At 53.8% G+C, this 21,967-nt stretch overlaps 2 protein-coding genes across 3 annotated transcripts in view; one reads left to right on the top strand and one right to left on the bottom strand.

Moving 5' to 3' along the window:
- The window catches only part of LOC121272618 (protein FAM98A-like), a 28,187-nt gene extending 19,930 nt beyond the window's left edge, over nucleotides 1-8,257 (bottom strand). The window contains exon 1 of one of the 2 annotated variants that reach the window (XM_041179295.1): nucleotides 8,026-8,257. In XM_041179295.1, coding sequence (XP_041035229.1) covers nucleotides 8,026-8,036 — 11 coding nt within the window. In that variant the 5' untranslated portion in view covers nucleotides 8,037-8,257. Of the gene's footprint in view, nucleotides 1-4,450; nucleotides 4,572-8,025 lie in introns of those variants that run through there. The other variant, XM_041179294.1, reaches the window with a different exon arrangement.
- psmd8 (proteasome 26S subunit, non-ATPase 8) lies at nucleotides 6,319-21,743 on the top strand. Its single transcript, XM_041179296.1, has 7 exons — nucleotides 6,319-6,473; nucleotides 8,065-8,137; nucleotides 10,582-10,684; nucleotides 14,190-14,355; nucleotides 15,571-15,671; nucleotides 17,966-18,077; nucleotides 21,048-21,743. Exons 1-7 carry the CDS (start codon nucleotides 6,363-6,365, stop codon nucleotides 21,183-21,185), a joined length of 804 nt encoding a protein of 267 aa, XP_041035230.1. The 5' UTR covers nucleotides 6,319-6,362; the 3' UTR covers nucleotides 21,186-21,743.
- The last annotated feature ends 224 nt before the right edge of the window (nucleotides 21,744-21,967 follow it).

A 21,967-nucleotide genomic window follows, 5' to 3' on the forward strand; every position in this document is an offset into this window, starting at 1 on the left:
GGGCAGGAGAGAGTGAGAGGAGGGGGGGAAGAGGGGAGAGAGGGGGGGGAGAGAAGATGAGGGAAGAGAGGGAGCGAGGTGGGGAAGAGAGGGAGCGAGGTGGGGAAGAGAGGGAGCGAGGTGGGGAAGAGAGGGAGCGAGGTGGGGAAGAGAGGGAGCGAGGTGGGGAAGAGAGAGAGAGAGGGGGGAGCGAGAGAGAGAGGGGGGGAAGAGAGAGAGAGAGGGGGAGAGAGAGAGAGAGGGGGGGAAGAGAGAGAGAGAGGGGGGGAAGAGAGAGAGAGAGAGGGGGGAAGAGAGAGAGAGAAGGGGGGAAGAGAGAGAGAGAGGGGAAGAGAGAGAGAGAGTGGGGGGAAAAGAGGAGAGAGAGGGGGGAAAGGAGAGAGAGGGGGGGGAAGAAGAGAGAGAGACGGCGGGGGAGGGGAAAGAGAGAGAGAGAGGGCGGAAGAGAGAGAGAGAGGGCGGAAGAGAGAGAGAGAGGGCGGAAGAGAGAGAGAGAGGGCGGAAGAGAGAGAGAGAGGGCGGAAGAGAGAGAGAGAGTGGGAAGAGAGAGAGAGAGGGGGGAAGAGAGCGAGAGAGGGAAGAGAGAGAGAGAGGGTGGGAAGAGAGAGAGAGAGGGTGGGAAGAGAGAGAGAGAGGGGGTGGGAAGAGAGAGGAGAGCGAGGAGGGGGGAGAGAGAGAGAGAGAGAGAGGGGGGGGGAGAGAGAGAGAGAGAGAGGGGGGGGGGAAAGAGAGAGAGAGAGAGCGGGGGAAGGAGAGAGAGAGAGAGCGGGGGAAGGAGAGAGAGAGAGAGCCCGGGGGGAATGAGAGAGAGAGAGAGCCCGGGGGGAATGAGAGAGAGAGAGAGAGAGGGGGGGAAGAGAGAGAGGGAGAGGGGGAAGAGAGAGAGAGAGAGGGGAAGAGAGAGATGGAGAGGGGGAAGAGAGAGAGAGAGAGGGGAAGAGAGAGACAGAGAGGGGGAAGAAAGAGCGGGAGAGGGGGAAGAGGAGGGGGGAAAGAGGAGGGGGAAAGAGGAGGGGGGAAAGAGGAGGAGGAAGAGGAGGGGGAAAGAGGAGGGGGAAAGAGGAGGGGGAAAGAGGAGGGGGAAAGAGGAGGGGGAAAGAGGAGGGGGGAAGAGAGGGGGAAGAGAGGGGGGAAGAGAGGGGGGAAGAGGAGGGGGGAAGAGGAGGGGGGAGGGGGAAGAGGAGGGGGGAGGGGGAAGAGGAGGGGGAGGGGGAAGAGGAGTGGGGAGGGGGAAGAGGAGGGGGGAGGGGGGGAGGGGGAGGGGGAGGGGGGAAGAGGAGGGGGAGGGGGGAAAGAGGGAGGGGGGAGGGGGGAAGTGGAGGGGGGAGGGGGGAAGAGGAGGGGGGAGGGGGGAAGAGGGGGAGGGGAGGTGGTGAAGAGGAGGAGGGGAGGGGGTGAAGAGGAGGAGGGAGGGGGTGAAGAGGAGGAGGGTGAGAGGGTGAAAGAGGAGGAGGGGAGGAAGAGGAGGGGGGTGGAAGAGGAGGGGGGGGGAGGGGGGGGGAGGGGGGGAAGAGGAGGTGGGAGGGGGGGGAGGGGGGAGGGGAGAGGGAGGGGGAGGGGGGAGGGGAGAGGGAGGGGGAGGGGGGAGGGGAGAGGGAGGGGGAGGGGAGAGGGGAGAGAGGGGGGAGGAGAGGAGAGGGGAGGGGGAGGGGGGTGAGGAGAGGGAGGGGGGGGCGTGGGGAGAGGGAGGGGGGGGCGTGGGGAGAGGGAGGGGGGGGCGTGGGGAGAGGGAGGGGGGGGAGGGGAGGGAGGGGAGGGGGGGGAGGGGAGGGGGAACGGGAGGGGAGAGGGAAGGGGAGTGGGAGAGGGAAGGGGAGGGGAGAGGGAAGGGGAGGGGAGAGGGAAGGGGGGGAGGGGAGAGGGATGGGGGGAGGGGAGAGGGAGGGGGGGAGGGGAGAGGGAGGGGGGGAGGGGGGAGGGGAGAGGGGGGGAGGGGGAGGGAGAGGGGGGGAGGGGGAGGGGGGGGGGGGGGGGGGGAGGGGGAAGGGGAAGGGGGGGAGGGGGGGAGGGGGAGGGGGGAGGGGGGGGAGGGGGGAGGGGAGAGGGAGGGGAGAGGGAGGGGAGAGGGGGGAGAGGGAGGGGGAGGGGAGAGGGAGAGGAGGGGAGGGAGAGGGAGGGGGAGAGGGAGGAGGGGAGGGGGGGGGAGGGAGAGGGAGGGGGAGGGGGGGGAGAGGGAGAGGGAGGGGAGGGGGAGGGGGGAGGGGGGAGAGGGAGAGGGAGGGGGAGGGGGGGAGAGAGAGAGGGAGGGGGAGGGGGGAGAGGGAGAGGGAGGGGGAGGGGGGAGAGGGAGGGGGAGGTGGGAGAGGGAGGGGGAGGGGGAGGTGGGAGAGGGAGGGGGAGGGGGGAGAGGGAGGGGGAGGGGGGAGAGGGAGGGGGAGGGGGGAGAGGGAGAGGGAGGGGGGGAGAGGGAGGGGGAGGGGGAGAGAGGGAGATGGTGGGGAGAGGAGAGGGGGTCAGGAGGGGACAGGGAGGGGGAGGGGGTCAGGAGGGGAGAGGGAGGGGGAGGGGGTCAGGAGGGGACAGGGAGGGGGAGGGGGTGGGGAGGGAGAGGAGGGGAGGAGGGGTAAGGGCTCGGGGAGGGGCAGGGGAGGGGGGCGGGGGGGGAGGGGTGGGGTGAGGGGGCGGGGGAGGGGAGGGGGGGGGGTGAGGGGGGGGGTGAGGGGGCGGGGGGGGGAGGGGTGAGGGGGCGGGGGGAGGGGAGGGGGGATGGAGGGGAGGGGGGAGGGGTGGGGTGGGGAGAGGGAGGGGGAGGAGGGAGGGGGAGGGGGGAGAGGGCAGGGGAGGGGGGAGGGGAGGGGTGAGGGGAGGGGAGGGGTGAGGGGAGGGGAGGGGTGAGGGGAGGGGAGGGGTGAGGGGAGGGAGGTGAGGGGAGGGGAGGGGGTGAGGGGAGGGGAGGGGGGAGGGGGGGGGGGGGGGAGGGGAGGGGTGAGGGGGCGGGGGGGTGGAGGGGAGGGGTGAGGGGGCGGGGGGGGTGGAGGGGAGGGGTGAGTGGGCGGGGGGGGAGGGGTGAGGGGGCGGGGGGGGGAGGGGGCGGGGGGGGGAGGGGAGGGGGGGAGGGGGGTGAGGGGGGCGGGGGGGGGAGGGGGTGAGGGGGGGGGGGGGGGAGGGGAGGGGGGGTGGAGGGGAGGGGGGAGGGGTGAGGGGGCGGGGGGGTGAGGGGGCGGGGGGGTGGAGGGGGAGGGGGGAGGGGTGAGGGGGCGGGGGGGGTGGAGGGGAGGGGGGGGTGAGGGAGGGGAGGGGAGGGGGGAGGGGTGAGGGGGCGGGGGGGGGAGGGGTGAGGGGGCGGGGGGGGGAAGGGGAGGGGAGGGGAGGGGAGGGGAGGGGAGGGGGGAGGGGGTGAGGGGGCGGGGGGGGAGGGGAGGGGGGGGGAGGGGGTGAGGGGGCGGGGGGGGGGAGGGGAGGGGAGGAGGGGGGAGGGGTGAGGGGGCGGGAGGGGAGGGGTGAGGGGGCGGAGGGGGGTGGAGGGGAGGGGATGGGTGAGGGGGCGGGGGGGGGTGGAGGGGGTGAGGGGGGCGGGGGGGAGGGGAGGGGGGAGGGGAGGGAGGGGGCGGGGGGGGGGAGGGGAGGGGGGAGGGGAGAGGGGGGAGGGGGGGGGAGGGGGGGGGGGAGAAGGGGGGGGGGGAGGGGAGGAGAGAGGGAGGGGGAGGGGAGGGGAGGGGGAGGGGGCGGGGGGGGGAGGGGAGGGGAGGGGAGGGGAGGAGGGGAGAGGGGGCGGGGGGGGGAGGGGTGAGGGGGCGGGGGGGGGAGGGGAGGGGAGGGGAGGGGGGAGGGGTGAGGGGGCGGGGGGGGAGGGGTGAGGGGGCGGGGGGGGAGGGGTGAGGGGGCGGGGGGGGAGGGCGAGGGGAGGGGGCGGGGGGGTGAAGGGGAGGGGGGAGGGGAGGGGGAGGGAGTGAGGGGGCGGGGGGGGGGGGGGAGGGGAGGGGGGAGGGGGAGGGGCGGGGGGGGGAGGGGAGGGGGGGGGGAGGGGGTGAGGGGGCGGGGGGGGGAGGGGTGAGGGGGGGGGGGGGGAGGGGGGAGGGGGCGGGGGGGAGGGGTGAGGGGGGGGGGAGGGGGGAGGGGGGGTGAGGGGGGGGAGGGGAGGGGGGAGGGGTGAGGGGTGAGGGGCGGGGAGGGGGGAGGGGTGAGGGGGGGGAGGGGAGGGGGGAGGGGTGAGGGGGCGGGGGGGGGGAGGGGAGGGGAGGGGGGAGGGGTGAGGGGGCGGGGGGTGGAGGGGAGGGAGGGGGGAGGGGTGAGGGGGGGGTGGAGGGGGGGGAGGGGAGGGGGGAGGGGTGAGGGGGGGGTGAGGGGGGGGAGGGGGGTGAGGGGGGGGCGGGGGGGGAGGGGGGCGGGGAGGGGGAGGGGTGGTCTGGGCTGGTTATCCCGCTGCCTCTCTGGTGCGGCCCGTTTCCAGGATCAACAAAACCGGCCTCAAAGCCCCTCCCCCCCCCCCGCGTGACCCCCGTGTACTTACCCCAGGGCCCGGACTGTCAGTAACACATCCCCTTCCATCCTCGCCGCCGCCGCCGCCCCGTCCCTGTCAATCCGATGGGCACCCAGCAAGCGGCCTGCACCCCGCTCCGCTCCGCCCCGCCCCGCCCCGCCCGGGATGGGGAATTACCGCCGGCTTCAGGCACCGATTTTGACCCGGGCCTCGGGCCTGACTGAAATGTTCCTCCCGGGTCCTAAAGCCCCACGCTCCATTACGCGTCACCCACGCCCCCCCCCTCCCTCCCTCCCAGCCCCCAGCCACCAGCCACCAGCATCCCCCCCCCCCAGTCCCCAGTCCCCAGTCCCAGGCGGCGCCGAGACCCAGGGGAAGGTGTGAAGGGGGCGAGAGGGCGATGGTGATAGATTTAGATCAGGGAGCGATGGAGGCAGGAGTGGAGCATGAGGGGTTAGCATGGACCGGCTGGACTGAATGGCCATCTCTGTGCCAGTACATCCTACATTATTCCGCAAGCGACTGATCTCCCCCCTAAAACCCAATCCCTACCCCAACCCCCCACACCCTCCCAAACCCAAACCTTACCCCAACACCCAAACCCCAACCCAACCCAACCCCAACAACCCAAAACCCCTCCCCTAAACCCAACCCCCAACACTAACCCACCAACACCAACACCAACCCCCCTAAAACCCAACCCCCTCCCCAAAACCCAACCCAATCCCCCCAAAACAACCCCCCCAAAACCCACCCAACCCGCCCACTACCCCAACCCCAACACAAGTCCCCCAAAACCGAACGCCTACCCCAACCCCCCACTCCTCCCCCCAACACCCACCCCAAAACCCAACCAAAAACCCAACCCCTACCCCAACACCCAAACCCCCAAAACCCAACCCAACCCCAACAACCCAAAACCCCTCCCCTAAACCCAACCCCCAACACTAACCCACCAACACCAACACCAACCCCCCTAAAACCCAACCCCCTCCCCAAAACCCAACCCAATCCCCCAAAACAACCCCCCCAAAACCCAACCCAACCCGCCACTACCCCAACCCCAACACAAGTCCCCCAAAACCGAACGCCTACCCCAACCCCCCACTCCTCCCCCCAACACCCACCCAAAACCCAACCAAAAACCCAACCCCTACCCCAACACCCAAACCCCCAAAACCCAACCCAAGACCCACCCCTAAACCCAACCCCCAACACTAACCCTCCAACACCAACCCCAACCCCCCTAAAACCCAACCCCCTCCCCAAAACCCAACCCAACCCCACTACCCCAATCCCAACACAAGCCACCCAAAACCCAACCCCCAAACCCAACCTAAACTCACCCCCGCCCCCCTCAAAACCCACCCCAATACCCAACCCCCTCAAAACCCAACCCCTAAACCACCCTGACACCAAAACCCACCCCAACCCCAACATTCCCACCACAACCCCAACACCCAATCCCCCCAAAACCCAACACCCTAACCCCCACCCCGACCCCTTGACGGTGGATCCCCTTTGAAGTGTGGTTGCTGCTGCAAATTACGGGATCTGACTTGGGTTGCTGGCCTCGTTGGTTGAGGGGGGTATCCCCTGGAGATCTTCTCGCGTCTCCAGCTGCCTCACCCAGTCGAGCAGCCCAATTCCATGTTTTTTTTAATCATTCATCAAGAAGTGTGGAAAATTTTAAAATAGTGTTTTAATATCTCTTTAATTTAGGGGGATTGATAGTTCTCCTGGGCTGGGGTGAGGGGAGTTTAGACAATTCCTCACCCCCTCACATACTCCCTCGCTTTCTGGGGCGCGGCCCCTTTAAGAGCTGCTGCCCTTCCCAAGATGGCGGCCGCTGCGGCCCCCGTCAGTTCCGGTGAGGGCGGGGCCGGTGTCGTGAAGCGGGCGGTTGCCCGGGTGATTGCCGTACAGTGAGTGCGGAGTCACCATGGCCGGGTCCCTGGAGCAGGCGGTCGGGATGTTGGAGCAACTGCGGAGCGAGTGGAGCCGCAAGAACCCCAATCTCCGCAAATGTGAGGAGCTGCTGGGCAAGCTGAAGGTGGGAGCGAGAGACGGATACCCCCGGTCCCCCGGATACCCCCGGTCCCCCCCCTCCCTTCTCCCTCCTCCCCCCCACTCCCCCTGCTCTCTCCCCCCTCCCAGATACCCCTTTCTCCCTCCCCCCACTCCCCCTCCCACTGCCCCCTCCCTCCTCTCCCTTCTCCCTCTCTGCTTCCCACTCCCTCCCCACCTTCCGCTGCCCTCTCCACCCCTCCCGGATACCCCTTCCCCCTCCCCACACTCCCCCTGCCCCCCTCCCGGATACCCCTTCTCCCCTCCCTCCCCCCTCCCCCCCCCCCCCCCCCCCCCCCCCCCCCCCACCCCCCCCACCCCCCCCCTAACTCCTCCCCCCCCCTCTCCTCCCCCCCTCTCCCTCCCCCCCTCCCCCCTCCCCCCCCCCTCCCCCTCCCCCTCCCCCCTCCCTCTCTCCCTCTCCCCCCCTCCCCCTCCCCCCTCCCTCTCCCCCTCCCCCCCTCTCCCCCTCCCCCTCTCCCCCTCTCCCCCTCCCCCTCTCCCCCTCTCCCCCCTCCCCTCCCCCTCCCCCTCTCCCCCTCCCCCTCTCCCCCTCCCGGATACCCCCTCCTTCCCCCCCCCCTCTCCCGGATAACCCCTTCTCCCCCCTCCCTCCACCTCCCCTCCCTCTGCTGAGGAAGATACCCCCTCTATACCCTCCCAAAAACCCCAACCCCCTCTTTCCCCCCCCCCAAAGCATTCATACCTCCTAATGAACCCCCAAAGCCTCTTTCCCCTTAACCAACCCCCCCAAAACCCTTGTATCCCCTAACCAACCCCCTCCCTGACCCCACCCCCACTGACCTCTACCCTCTCCCTCTGCTGGGGAAGCTGAAGATGGGAGAGAGAGACTGATACCACCCCCACCACCCCACCCCCCAATGCTGTCCCAGACACCCCTACTCACCCTAACAATCCATCCCCCCACCCTTTACTGGACAAGCTAAGAGAGGGGGAGGCACTGTAACCTCCCCACCCCCCCCCCCCCAACTTCCTCTTTAACACCCCAAGCTCAAGATGAGACCCTCTCCCACACCTACCAGAGGAGAGACTTGAGTGGGGGGAGACACCCTAACACTTCAACACCCTTCCTTCTCTGGGGAAACTCTGAAGTGGACAAAAGAAGGAAGGAGAGAGATGACAGAAAGGGGTGATAACACCCCTTACCCACCCCCCACCCCCGGAAAACTTAAGGTGGTAAAGAGGTGGGGGTCGGGAGAGATAGAGAGGAAGGGTACATGGACTTGAAACACCCTCTCCCCCAAGAGAAGCTCAAGGTGGGGAAAAGACAGACAAACACTGGGACCATAACACCCCTCCCTTCCCTGCCAGTTTCCACCACCTCCTTTCCCTACTCCCCTTTCCCCATCCACCCCTCCAGGTGCAACTTCCCCTTTCCGTCCCCTGTCATTTCACCAATCTGCCCTACTCACCACCTTGTTGTTTACTGCCTTTCCCAGTTTTGTGGCATCAGCAAGCTTTGAAACGATGCCCAGGCCCTGGTGCTGAATATATATCAAAATATATCCCGCTCTCACCTCTGTTCCATCAGTTGACGCTGTTCTCTCCTATGTCAGGTGGCTCTGCTGGAACTGAACTTTCTGCCCACTTCAGGCACGAAGCTGACCAAGCGACAGCTCATTCTAGCCCGTGAGTATCATCGGCGACAGCAATTTAATCCCTACAGAGCTAAATTTCAAGAGATTGTAGTTTTATTTAGTGCGAAATTTAATCTGATACGAGATGGGCATCTTCCCTTCAACTGATGACTTGAGTAGAAAATACCTTTTGTTCTGTGAAGTGTATAGCTTTCCTGTGTTTTTGTTTGGGGAGCCCTTGCCAGCTTGCCTTGTGCAGCTGTTTTAACTATGGTAGTGTCGACATCCTTTCTAAGGTGCGGTGCCCAGAATTGAAAACTTAATATTCCTGCTGAGACCTAACCACTGTGTTATGAAGGTTCGTAGTAACTTCCTTGCTTTTGTGTCCTGAGCTCCTGTTTACAAAACCGAGAATCCTGTCGGTTTTTTTTTTTGGATGGCATCATCTCTCGTTGTTTCCTGTGAAATTAAAGTCCAGTCCTTTTGCTGTAGCTAAGTTTTAAATGCTGTGACCAGCTTTTGCTTTGGAGAATGCTGGCAGGTTGGCACCAATGTCCTTTCAACCAATAAGATGCCCAAAATTGCCGACTGTTCCAAATGCAGCCGCACCCAGTTTGTCTTTCAAGTGCCTGTGGCTTCGTAGCCAAATGTGTTTGTGGTGCTTTATGGTTCATAAGTGTATGGGCATTGGAATTATTTCTGACTTTCACGTCTCCCGCTTTGGCTGTTAGAGTGGGGCTTGTGGACTTGAATCTGCATCAACAGAAACTCTATCTCAAAAGGTTATTTTATTTAACCACCACCACCTTCGGCTACCAAGCCCTAAGAGGCTGTTGGTGAGCATGGACTTCCATTGGATTGCTCCATGATTATGCTTGTCAAAGTACCGCAGTGGGTTGCTTTCCCCTTCAGCATTCTGGCTGACCAGGAAACTCTCCTGCTTTTACTGCCTGCCGTCAGGCATATTGGAAGGATTTACAGGCTGATAACCAACCTGTTTGGTCAGGTTATGAACGCACCTCCTGTGGCCATGAAATACAGAAGCTTCTGGCCCAGAGGCACTCACTGTGCCACAAGACCTCCTAACCACTACCACACACAGATTAAATACGATTCACAACTAGAACTATCTTGGAGCCTTAAATGCATTGTTAGTTAAACCAACAGCCATTCAAAGTCTGTTGAATCTTTAGACGCATCTTCCCATTAGACTGGAACCCGTTTTGTCCTAACCCACTGCAGTGATAGAACTAGATATTGCATTAATTCTTATATTTTTTGTATCTACATTTCTTTTCATATTGCACATTGAAATGTGTTAATAGGGTTACTTCTTGCATGTCACTTGCTACAGCTAATGATGGCTTATCTCAAGACTGTACTGTTCTGTTCTGCTAATTCCATAGCAACACCAGATTTGGCTATGGTTACCAGCTATCCTTATCTGACAGTGAATGTCGTCGTCTTCCTCTATATTGTTTCTCAGCTTGCTGTTACATGTGGGTGAGCCAACATGAAAGCTTGTTGTTCAGATCTCTAGCATCCGTAGTAATTTGATTTCGTATTTAAGTTCTTGTTATTATGAATGTTTAAAGCAGATTTTGTTTTTCCCTAATGGGGCGTACAGATGTGAATTGGTACTCTGGCACCATCTGCGCCCAGGAATTCCCTCGCACCATCATAATAGGAGCAGGAGGAGGCCATTCGGTCCCTTGAGCCTGCTCCACCATTCAACTAGATCGTGGCTGATCTTCAACCTCAAAGTCATTTTCCCGCCCTATCCCCATATCCCTTGTTATCTTTAATATCCAGAAATCTATTGATTTCTGTCTTGAACATGCTCAATGATTGAGCTTTCACAGCCCTCTTGAGGTAGAGAATTCCAAAGATCCACCACCCTCTGTGAAGAAATGCCTCCTCATCTCCGTCCTAAATGACCTGCCCCTTATTCTGAGACTGTGTCCCCTAGTTCTAGACACCCGTCTCTGCCCCCCACCCCAACCCCCCTTCAGCCAGGGGAACATCCTTCCTGCATCTACCCTGTCGAGCCCTGTAAGAATTTTGTCTGCTTCAATGAGATCACCTCTCATTCATCGAAACTCGAGAGAATGTAGACTCAGTCTCCTCAATCTCTCCTCCATAGAACAGTCCCACCCCAGGAATCAGTCTGCTGAACCTTCATTGCACTCCCTTCATAACCCATAACTTCCTTGGATTCTTGTCTTTTTAATTTTCAGCCCCCTCCCTCCTTTTAAAAAATTCTCCTGAAAGCTTTTCAATCCAGCCAACCTCTGCACCCCCCCCCAACCCCCCCATCCCCCTCCTGCATGAGGCATCTTGAGATGTTCTGTTACTATCAGCATACTGTACAAATGCAAAGTGCCCTGTTAAGTTTCTGGGTTTTTTTTTTAAATGTGATCCCCTTTCTCTGTTCGTCAGTGGCTCTCTTTACGAAATAAAGTTTTTTTTGTCTGTAAGCCTTTTTTTGTTTTGAAGGGGATGTTTTGGAAATTGGAGCACAATGGAGTATCCTGAAGAAGGATATCCCTTCGTTTGAACGCTACATGGCACAGCTCAAGTGTTATTACTTTGACTACAAGTAAGTGGTGTTGAACGAAACCAGGACTGAATGGGTTAAGTTATGGACATGGGTTGCACAGACTGGGCTTGGATTCCCTTGTGTAGAAGTTTGGCAGTGATCTAATCAAGCTGTTTTTGATGATGAAAGGTGTGATTAGGGTAGACAGAGAGAAGCTATTTCCTCTGGTGGAGGAGAGCAATGAGGGATGACTTTAATTAGAGTTGGTCTATTCTGGACTGATGTTGGAGGAGTGCTTCTTCACGCAAAGGTTAGTGAAAACCTGGAGTGCTTTCCCCCCAAAAAAGCTGGTGAGGTTGGGTGCAGGTTCCCAAGGCTATCACTTGGCCTTTGATACGTAAACCAAACGGCCATTGCTGCTCAAGCCTAGAGGGAGAGCTAGAAGCAAGCTATTCAACAATGAGGGCATCACCACCTTTGAGCTAGATCCGATCAGTTTTATGAACGCTGGAGCCCTGAGAGGCTGGAAGCAAGCAGTGCTTAGTACCAGCTGGGGAAATGTATGGCTTGCCCTTCCTGACAGACTGTTCTCCTTGTACCTGGAAGCCTGAATGGATGGGTGTTGGTGACTGAGTTGGTAATCAGCACTATCCTCTCTCTCATTGCTGCACGTTAAAAGGGGCTTGATGAAGCAGAGTGAGAGGAGGCTGGTGTGGCGTTTAAATGGTGGAATAGACCAGTTTCTGTACCTCATTCTATGTCCTTCAAAAAATATCCTATTCAGGGAAAGAGTTATCCCAGCTCTCTCAGAATGATCTAACCACTAAATCTCTCTTCTTTCACTTGTGTTCCTGCCCTCTTCCCCTTCCATCCACAATGTCTCCAATCATGAGGTAATGGGGAATCGCAGACTCATCTGCATCATCTTGTGGTACAGTTTTTTTTATTCTTTCGTGAGATGTGGGCATCACTGGCTGAGCCCAGCATTTATTGCTCATCCCAAATTGCCCTTTGAGAAGGTGGTGGTGAGCTGTCTTCTTGAACCACTGCAGCCCCTGTGGTGTAGATACATCCACAGTGCTGTTTGGAATGGAGTTCTGGGATTTTGACCCAGGAACAGCGATATATTTCCCAGTCAGGATGGTGCGTGGCTTGGAGGGGAACTTGCAGGTGGTGGTGTTCCCATCTATCTGCTGCCCTTGGCCTTTAAGGTGATAGAGGTCATGGGTTTAGAAGGTGCTGTCAGAGGAGCCTTGGTGAGTTGCTGCAGTGCACCTTAATGTTGTATACTGCTGCCACTGTGCATTGGTGGCAGAGGAGTGAATGTTTAAGATGGAGATATGGTGCCAATCAAGTGGGCTGCTTTGTCCTTGATGGTGTTGAGGTTCTCCAGTGTTGTTGGAACTGCATTTATCCAGGCAAGTGGAGAGTATCCCATCACACTCCCGACTTGTGCCTTGTAGATGGTGGACAGGCTTTAGGGGAGTCAGAAGGTGAGTTATTTATCGCAGAATTCCCAACATTTGACCTGCTCTTGTAGCCGGTATTTATATGGCTAGTCCAGTTCAGTTTCTGGTCAATGGTAACCCCCCCAGGATGATAGTGGAGGATTCAGTGATGGTAATGCCATTGAATGTCAAGGGGCGATAATTAGAATCTCTCTTATTGGAGATAGTCATTGCACGCCACTTGTGTGGTGCGAATGTTACTTGGCACTTAGCAACCCAGGCCGGAAATTTGCCCTGGTTTCGCTGCATAAGGACAGGGATTGCTTCAGTATCTGAGGCGTTGTGAAATGTATCAAGGTATTGTAGCTCTCGAGCAAGATGTTAGCTGGGGTTATGCTATTTGGTAAAAAATTAGCGTAAGGTTTGGGGGAGGGAGGAGGAGTGGGGAGCATGGGTGGTGCTACTGTCATTCTATGAATTATGAAGACTGCAGAAGATGAATGGATGGAGTTGAAGGGGGAAAGTCAGTGCTGCAAGGTTGTCCACTACATAGGTTATTTTTATTCTTGGGGCCTGGGCATCACTGGCAAGGCTGGTATTTGTTGCCCCCATGTGAAATTGGTGATGAGCTGCTGCCTTGAATGCAATTGAGTGGCTTGTGAAGTTGTTTCCAAGGGTATTAAGAGTCACATTGCTGTGTGCCTAGAGTTATACATAGATCAGACTCGATAAGGGCAGCAGATTTCTCACCTGAAAGGACATCCGGGAACCAGGGAATCATAAGAATTGTTTACAGCACAGGAGGAAGCCATTCGGCCCATTGGCCTTGCAGAGAGCAGTCAAGGGCTCAATTTAGCTGGTCCCATTCCCCTGCTCTTTCCCGGCAGCCATGCAAAGTTGTTTGATCGTTTCAGTTTCTTATCCAATTGCCTTCTGAAAGCACTGGTTGAATCTGCCTTCACCATCCTGTCAGGCAGTGTATTCGAGATCACAACCACTTGCTGCACAAAAACGTTTTTTGTCGTGTAGCCTTTGGTTCTTTTGCTAATCGCTTTAAATCGGCATCCTCTGATTCTAGTGGGAAATGTTTCTCTTTATCTTCTACCTCAACCCCTCATGATTTTAAACACCTCTATCAAATTTCCTCTCAACCTTTTCTTTCTAAGAAAACAATCTCAGCTTCTCCAGTCTACCCTCATAAACTAAAGTCCCTCATCCCTGGAACCATTCTTGTGGGGGAAGATTTACTCTCTCTGAAGCCTTCGTATTCTTGGTAAAGTGGGGTGCCCGGAATTGGACACAGTACTCCAGAATTAGTGTTTTATAAAGCTTCTTAATAACAGTTGGGTTTTTATGACAATCCAGGAATGTAATGGGCGCAATTACTGATACTAGCTTTTTAATTCAGTTTTATTTAAATTTAATTAATTGAGTTTATATTGCCAAGTCAACTGGGTGGGTATTTGAACTTAGGTTTAAAGATCATTTTTTTAAAAATCCTTTCACAGGATTTGGGCTTCGCTGGTTAGACCAGCATTTATTTCCCATCCCTAATTGCCCTTGAGAAGTTGGTGGTGAGCTGCCTTCTTGAACCGCTGCAGTCCCTGTGGTGTAGGTACACCCACAGTGCTGTTAGGGAGGGAGTGCCAGGATTTTGACCCAGTGACAGTGAAGGAACAGCCAATATATTTCCAAGTCAGGATGGTGACTGACTTTGAGGGGAACTTGCAGATGGTGATGTTCCCATGCTGCATCTGCCCTTGTCCTTCTAGGTGGTAGATCTCCGCCCCCCCCAAACACACCTTAAACCAGCTTATATTTCAACTCTTTCTTGGACTCGAACTCAAGTTCTGTCGAAGGGTCATGAGGACTCGAAACGTCAACTCTTTTCTTCTCCGCCGATGCTGCCAAACCTGCTGAGTTTTTCCAGGTAATTCTGTTTTTGTTTTTTATTATTATATGGGCTTGGAAGGTTGGTTTTGAAATTAGCTGTGGTCTCTGGCTTGCTAGTCCAGTAACAACCACTATACTACCATGCCCCATAGTGAGTGCTGCTTTCTTTGAGACCACCTGCATATTTGTCTGTGGATTTGATGCCTCTCTTTTTGCCTTTGCAGGGATGAATTGCCCGAGTCTGCCTACAAACACCAGCTTCTCGGACTGAATCTGCTCTTTCTCCTGTCTCAGAATCGTGTGGCTGAGTTCCACACTGAGCTGGAGCGACTGCCCGCCAGAGATATACAGACAAATGTCTACATCAAGCACCCAGTCTCACTCGAGCAGGTACACATATCCAGGCCACAGATAGGGAACTGAGTGGGGCGGCAGAGGAAGGGCGAGGCTTGGGGAAGTAAACAGTGTGCATTCGTTGAAATGACTTAAACACTCGGCTCATCTCCTAAGGGCTGAGTTGCTGGAACTTCATTGGCTAGAATGTGTCAGCCATTCCCAGCGGGTAGCACATTCGCCCCCCCAGCCAGAAGTCATAGGTTCATTTCCCATTCCAAAGACTTGAGCACAAAGTCCAGGCTGACACTCCAGTGTAATACTGCTGGTGTGCTACACTCCGATTCTTGCCTTTCAGACAAGATCTTAAACTGAGGTCCCATCTACCCCTCGGGTGGACGTCAAAGATCTCCAGGCCTTATTTAAAGAAGAGCAGAGGAGTCCGTCTCCCCGCCCCCAGCCCTGAGTGTCCTGGCCGATACTTGCCCTCAAGCCCACGTCACTAAAATAGATTATCACATTGCTCTTGTTGGGATCTTGCTGTGCAAATTGGTTGCCATGTTTGCCACATCGCAATGACATCGACGCTTCAGAAATACCTCTTGGCTGTAAAACACGTTAGGGTATCCAGAAGCAATGCTTGGTTGGTTCTCTGTGTTCTGTGGAACACAGGTGGTCCAAGAGGCTATTAATATTTATAACATGAGTGTCCATAATTTTGTATTAGACATTAATTAGTAATTTACTTGTATGTAATAAAATTAATGCATTTAGCAGTGAAAAAGCAGCAAAATGCTTATATTTTCCCATTAATTCTGATGAGTTTTTTGCAGTGGGTGGCTAGTGAAAGCAGATGGGGTCGGACCGGTAGGTTGTCCTCCAGCTCTTTTGTCCAGCCTAAGTGACCCACCAATGGAAAGATTTGGAGCCACTGTTCTCAAGGATGCTATACAAATGCAGGTCTTTTTACTGCGCCGTTGCTTACGGCCTCAAGAACACAGCTTAGAAAGCCCTGACCTGTTCAGTTCTGTTGAAATTTCCGGACATGTCTGTGCACCAATAGGGTTAAGGCTTTCAAGTGGCTGTATTTGAGTTTTAAGAGCCGTTTACAGCACAGAAGGGGGCCATTCGGCCCAGCAAGCCCACGCTGATTCCTTGTGGAGCATTCCAGCCAGCCCCACTCCCCAGCAGTGAAAAGATGGGTGGAATTTAAAAATGAAAGCTGCCACTTTTTTCATGCAGTATCTGACGTTCCTGTATGTTGTGTTTCAGTACCTGATGGAGGGGAGCTACAACAAAGTGTTCCTGGCAAAGGGAAACATCCCTGCCGAGAGCTACACCTTCTTCATTGACATCTTGCTCGATACCATTAGGTAAGTTCCAGGCTGCATCACGGATGGCTGGAGGAGGGGAACCTATTTGTTTGGAGCATCCCAATGGACTGAAACCCGAGGCCGTGCAACCAACAGCGCATAGGATTGCAGTGGTAATGTTACCGGATTAATAATGCAGAGAGCTTGGGGTACAGCTCTCACCAGTTTGAGAATTTGAATTCAGTTTTTTAAAACAAAAAAAAAAACAACAATGATCACAAAGCTGTCAAATTATAAAGAAAATCCCTCCATCCTTAACCTGGTCACGACTATGTGACTTGAGTTCCACACCAAAGTGGTTGACTCTTAACTGCCCTCTGAAGTGGCCTAGTGAGCCATCACCCACTGGGATTCCACTCTTATCCGCTATAAGACAGCTCACATCGTTCAGGTTTCCTGGGTCATCATTTCTTGTCATGATGGTCTGCGATTCCCGTTTCTGTGCTGGCCAGCCCGTGATATTTCACTCTCACTAGAATGGGCAGACATCTACAGAATGGCCTGTGCAGCAGTGGAAATCTACTGCCTTTTTATTCCCCAATTTTCCAAAGAAATCCAAAGTTTTTAAGCCTCTCACCAGTTTGCCAACCTTGCAGCGCTCGCGTCCCAGATTTAATTCTTGTTTTTTGAAACAGTGGACAACCCACAACGGTATAAACAGTGTCTTAACGGCAAATCTTGCGTTCTTAAATAATCAGCCCTGAATGAATAATCTGCATTTTCAGAGTTTTGTTTTTTTTTGTCTGAATTTGCGACAGTTAATAGGAGAAGCTAGACAAGCGTTTGAGGGAGAAGGGAGTAGAGGGTTACGACGGTAGATTCAGATGAGGAAAGATGGGAGGAAGTTCAAGTGGAGCGTAAACACCAGAATGTTCTGGTTGGGCCGAATGGGCTGTTTCTGTGCTGTATCCTAAGTAAACTGGTAAGAGGCTTAAAAACTTTGGATTTCTTTGGAAAATTGGGGAATAAAAAGGCAGTAGATTTCCAATGCTGCACAGGCCATTCTGTAAATGTCTGCCCATTCTAGTGAGAGTGGAATATCACGGGCTGGCCAGCACAGAAACGGGAATCCCAGACCATCACGACACGAAATGATGTCCCAGGAAACCTGAACGATGTGAGCTGTCTTATAGCGGATAAGAGTGGAATCTCCTCTTACAAAATCCCTGTGTCCTGTCTTATCCTGATCGTTGGCGTGAAATAATAAAAGCAAAGCGATCATGCCCGAACTTTATACATCAGTGGTTAGGTCTCAGCCGGACCATTGTGGATAATCTCAGACAGCACACTTCAGGAAAGATGCAAGGGACTTGGAAAGGGTCCGGAGGAGGTTTACCAGAATGTTACCAGGCATAAAGGGACTTCAGTTATTAAGAGTTGTTTGAATAGGTTATGAGAATTCTCCTTGGAACAGAGAGGGCTACAAAGTGCCCTAATGAAGTTTCTCAAGATTATTTTTCCATTAAAGTAGATAGAATGTGTCATTAACCAGAGGTCAGAGATTTAAAGTTATTGTAAATAATCTAGAGGTTAGATGAAGAGAAATCTTTCCACTTAGAGTTGTCGGGACCTGGAATGCTTGACCTGTCAAAATGATTGAAATTGATTCCACAAATGATTTTAAAAAAGGAGTTGGACAGGAATTTGAGGAAGTTACAGGATTACAGACAAAAAGCAGGACATGGGACTAAGTACAATTACTCTTGAGAACCAGCACAGGCATGATGGACTGAATGGTCTCCCGTGCTTTGAGGTTGGCAATCTTTTTATTTGTTGCCTGTGGCTGGATTGAAGGTTAATGGTTTAAAGCTACTTCATAAAGGCACCTGACTACAACTCACTGCGAAATGATATCTGCAGCATCGCTTGTAGCAGCCGCACACTCAAATGATCAGCTTCAGAACAATTATCCTTTGCCCCACACCCAGCTCTCTAATATGATCGAGCCCTGTGGGGCTGGTGAGCAGGACCTGAGTTTGACCTGTATATAAGCTACATAGGTCTGGAACTAGGTTAAGTGCCAGGAAGCTTTCCTTTTCAGAGGGCAGTTGACCTCTGGGACAAGTTGTGATTCACTGCAAACATTGAACAGGGAGCTGGACAAATTCCTAACTGTGACTGATGCATAAAAGGTAGCTGGGGTATGGGGGGGGGTCTTGTGCCTCCCTGTGATCCCCTTGACTTTGATCATCTTCAGGTGATGTGGGAAGAATTTTCAGAAAGTGCTTTGAGCCCCTAAGTTGGCCCACGTTTTTTTTCTCTTTCTGTCATAATGAACTTTAATTTTACCTCAGGGATGAAATTGCTGGCTGCATTGAGAAGGCTTATGAAAATATATTATTCAGTGAAGCTTCAAGGACACTGTTTTTCACCACACCCAAGAAGATGACTGAGTATGCGAAAAAGGTTGGTACTCATTGTGGAGTTAACTCTCATTATTGACTGGCGCAGAGCATTAGTGAGGGGAGGGTAGGCTATTGATGACAAATGCAATGTTTATTGACTGAATCAAACGTTGAGTGCTTACAGTACATGTGTTTTAATGCGTAAGAGACGAGTATGTCCCTGAACAAATCAGTAAAAGAGATCAGGTCTGGCAGCATCAGTGGAGAGAGAGAGAGAAAAACAGTTAATGTGATGTTTTGAGTCATTATGACTCTGCTTCAGAGCTGAAGAGAGGTAGAAATGTGATGGGATTTACACCTTTTCAGCTCTGAACAAGAGTAATATGGACTTGAATTGTTAACTCTGTTTCTCTCCCCGGGGATGCTGCCAGATCTGCTGAGTTTTTCTTGCATTTTCTGTTTTTATTTCAGATTTCCAGCATCCGCAGTATTTTAGTTTTATATCAGTGAAAGAGATCAGTTGCTTCTGATTTGGCTCACAAACTGGAACTGAACCTATTGCTGATAGTACGTTTAGGGGGGAAAAAAGCCTGAAACCAATTCAAAAGGTGGTGGAGTGCAGCCAGAATAGTGACTATGGCCATTTAAAAGATGGTTAAATGGGAAATGGGGGTGCTGGCAGTGTAGGGACAAGAAAAAAGCGTGGGATTAGACAAAGTGGTATGTGAAGGGTACAGGGAGAGAGACGGATTAGACGAAGTAGGATATTGAAGGTTACAGGAAGTGAGGTGGAGAATAGGATTGGACTTCATAATAGATTTCATAAAGCATTTGTATTGAACAGTTCCTGGATGTGGATTAACAATTTATCGCAATTTGTTATATATAACTGAGACCAGTATGTAGACATTACACTGAGTAGCATAGGTGTTCAAACTGGGCAGTCTGATTTGATGGTAAGGGTTGGTACAATATTATAGATCTGAAACTGGAATGTTCCCCCTCTGGGGAGCAGCTTTGTTTCGGAGAAAGATTTTGGGATTGGACTGGGTGGGACATTGAAGAGCTGAGGGAGAGGGGGGATAGTATGATTAGACTATGAGGAATATTAGAGTATATGGGAAGTGAGCAGGATAGTGAAATTAGATTAGGTAGGATATTAAAAGGATATGGGGTGTGAGCAGAAGAGTGGGATTGGATTTAGCAGGATATTAAAGAGTATGGGAAATAAGCAGGGGGTGCTGGGATCTTGCCCATGAGACCAGCCTTCTGTTCATTTGACTCTTCCCATGAAACTGCTGACACCCACTTCGTTTCCCTTGTTAGCTGATGTTTACCGTACTCTCTCTTCAAGCACTGTCCCTCTCAACGCTGCTTCTGCTGTCGTCATGTCTCTCCTCAAAAAAAAAACGACGCCCACAGTCCTTGCAACCTACCGCCCTCCTTTCCTCGCCAAAGTCCTTGACCACGTTGTCACCTCCCAAACCTCTGCCCACCTTTCCCGGAGCTCCATGTTTGAACCCCTCCAGTCAGGTTTTCACCTCTGCCATAGGAGCAAAACTGCTCTCATCAGTCACAAATGGCATCCCATGTGACAGTGACGCAGGTAAACTATCCCTTCTCGAGCTTCTCAACATATCTGTAGCCTTGACATGTTTGAGCATCCTCTTCCGCTGCATCTCCACCATTGTCCAGTTGGGTGGGGCTGCAGTCGCCTGTTGGTTCCATTCTTATCTATCTAATAATTAGGGTCTCACTTGCAGCGGCTTTCTTCCTGCTCCCACAGCATTACCTTTGGTGGCCTCCAAGGATCTATCCTTGGCTCTCTCTTATTTCTCATGCACGTGCTGTCCCTCGAGGACACAATCTGAAAACAGTGTTTGTTTTTACATGTAGAGCTGGGTGGCGTCAGCGTATCTCACCACCTCCTTGCTTTGGCTCCACTTACACTAAATTATCAGGCTGCTTATCCAACATCTAGTATTGGATGAGCAGAAATTTCTTCAACTATCTATTGGGAAGGTCAAAGCCATTGTCTTTGATCCCCACTACCAGCTGCATTCCCTAGCCCCACACTCTGTTCCCTTCCCTGGCAGCTGTCTGAGGCTGAACCAGATTGCTTACAACCTTGGTGTCATATTTGTTCCTGAAATGAGCTTTTGATTACACCATCCATACCATCACCATGATCATCGACATCTACCTCTGTAACATCACCCGAATCTACCCCTACTTCAGCTCATCTGCTGGAAGTCTCGGCCATGCCTTTGTCATCCTTAGACTAGACTGTTTGAGCACGTTACTGGCCAATGCCTCACATTCTACCCTTCGTAAATTCAAGTTTGTTAAATCTCTTCTGCCCATGTACTTACACTCATCATGCAACATTCATTCTTCCCCCCCCACCTCTGCCCACTGATGGACACTGGCTTCTGGTCAAGCCAATTTGATTTTAAAATTCTCATCTTTATTTTCAAATCCCAGCATGGCCTTGGTCTTTCCCTATCTCTAATATCTTCCAGCCCCACAATCCTTCTTAACATATGTACACCCCTGATTCTGCTCACTTGCGCATCCCCAATTTTAACCGCTCCACCATTGGTGGCTGTGCCTTCAACCTGCCTGGGCCTGAAGCTCTGGAGTTCCCTCCCTCAACCTCTCCACCCCGCTCTACCTCTTTTTCCTCCTTTTAAGAACCTACCTCTGACTAAGCTTTTGGCTATCTGCCTTAATGTTGCCTTATTTAATTTGCTGTCCAATTTTACTCCATAATGGAAGTTAAAAGGACTATATAAATACAAGCTGCTGTTGGGATTAGACTAGTTGGGATATTAAAGGATATGGTCTGAAATTGTCCTTTTCCATGCTGTAATGTTCTAAGATCCTACAAGGATTGGGACCCAATATGCCCAAGGTCTCGCTGTCTCCTCTAGTGCCAGTAGTATGTTTGTGTATTATGTAGCATAACTGTTTGCCAGCTTTTTTATTCATTATGGCTCTTTGTGTCTCTCTCTCTCTTTCTCCCCTGCAGCGTGGCTGGCTCCTAGGTCCTGATAACTATTATTCCTTTACCAGTCAACAGCAGAAGCCAGAGGAGGCCACAATCCCATCCACAGAACTGGCCAAACAAGTCATTGAATATGCCAGGCATCTGGAGATGATTGTCTAATATAGGGAGCGAGAGAAAGGACTGTTATTGGGCAGCTGGTTGGTGGGACTGTTTTTTTTTTTTAGCTGTTTGGGGCGGGAGGGATGTCCGATTTGCGATGTAGGAGAGGGTGGTCGGATCTGCACCAACCTGATCCAGGATAATGCCGGGTACTATGGATTCTTTCTACTGATCGACTGGCTGTGAAAAAGTTGGTGAATTGCACACAACGTGGGAGGGGACTGGCCTCGAGCTGGGCTGCCGAGTCCTTGCACGCAGCCTCCATTCTGCACACAACATTTCAATATCTGCCAGTGAGACCTGATGGTGTTGAACCTTTTTAACCTTTGGTTTCCAATGTGCAAAAAAAAAAAAAAAAAAATTCTCGATTCCTCTGAGGTCTTTTTGGCCCCCTGAGACCTGAATGCATAAATGTCAGTATTTTAATTTTAAACACTCGGTCACATTCTGTTCTGGCCAGGCCCAGTAAGGTGGGTGACCTTCAGTGCTGGGTTTTATCTGTGTAATCTGAGGAGCCTCACCTATGTTCGAAATTAAACCCAAACTATTATCGCACAATTCCTCGGTCTTTTCATTTTGATTTGTCATGGTTTAGCAGGAACAGCTTTATGGACTTCTAAAGTTCGGGGAAAGCGCCTCTTCCTTCACACAGTACTGAAATGTTTAGAAACGGAATAGATATAGCACAGTGGATAGCCATTCGGGCTGTCATGTCTGTGCTGGGTCTCCATAGATGCAATTTGCCTATTGCCCCTCCCTCCTTGTGGCCAAGTAAATTCATC

The sequence above is a fragment of the Carcharodon carcharias genome, chromosome 34, assembly GCF_017639515.1.
Source record: "Carcharodon carcharias isolate sCarCar2 chromosome 34, sCarCar2.pri, whole genome shotgun sequence".
NCBI classification, from domain to species: Eukaryota; Metazoa; Chordata; class Chondrichthyes; order Lamniformes; family Lamnidae; genus Carcharodon; species Carcharodon carcharias.

Excerpts from the sequence above, each read along its gene's own strand:
- psmd8 (XM_041179296.1), top strand. The coding sequence starts at position 6,363 with ATGGCCGGGTCCCTGGAGCAGGCGGTCGGGATGTTGGAGCAACTGCGG. Across the intron at positions 14,356-15,570 it reads ACCCAGTCTCACTCGAGCAG|TACCTGATGGAGGGGAGCTA; the intron begins GTACACATATCC and ends GTTGTGTTTCAG. Across the intron at positions 15,672-17,965 it reads ATCTTGCTCGATACCATTAG|GGATGAAATTGCTGGCTGCA; the intron begins GTAAGTTCCAGG and ends ATTTTACCTCAG.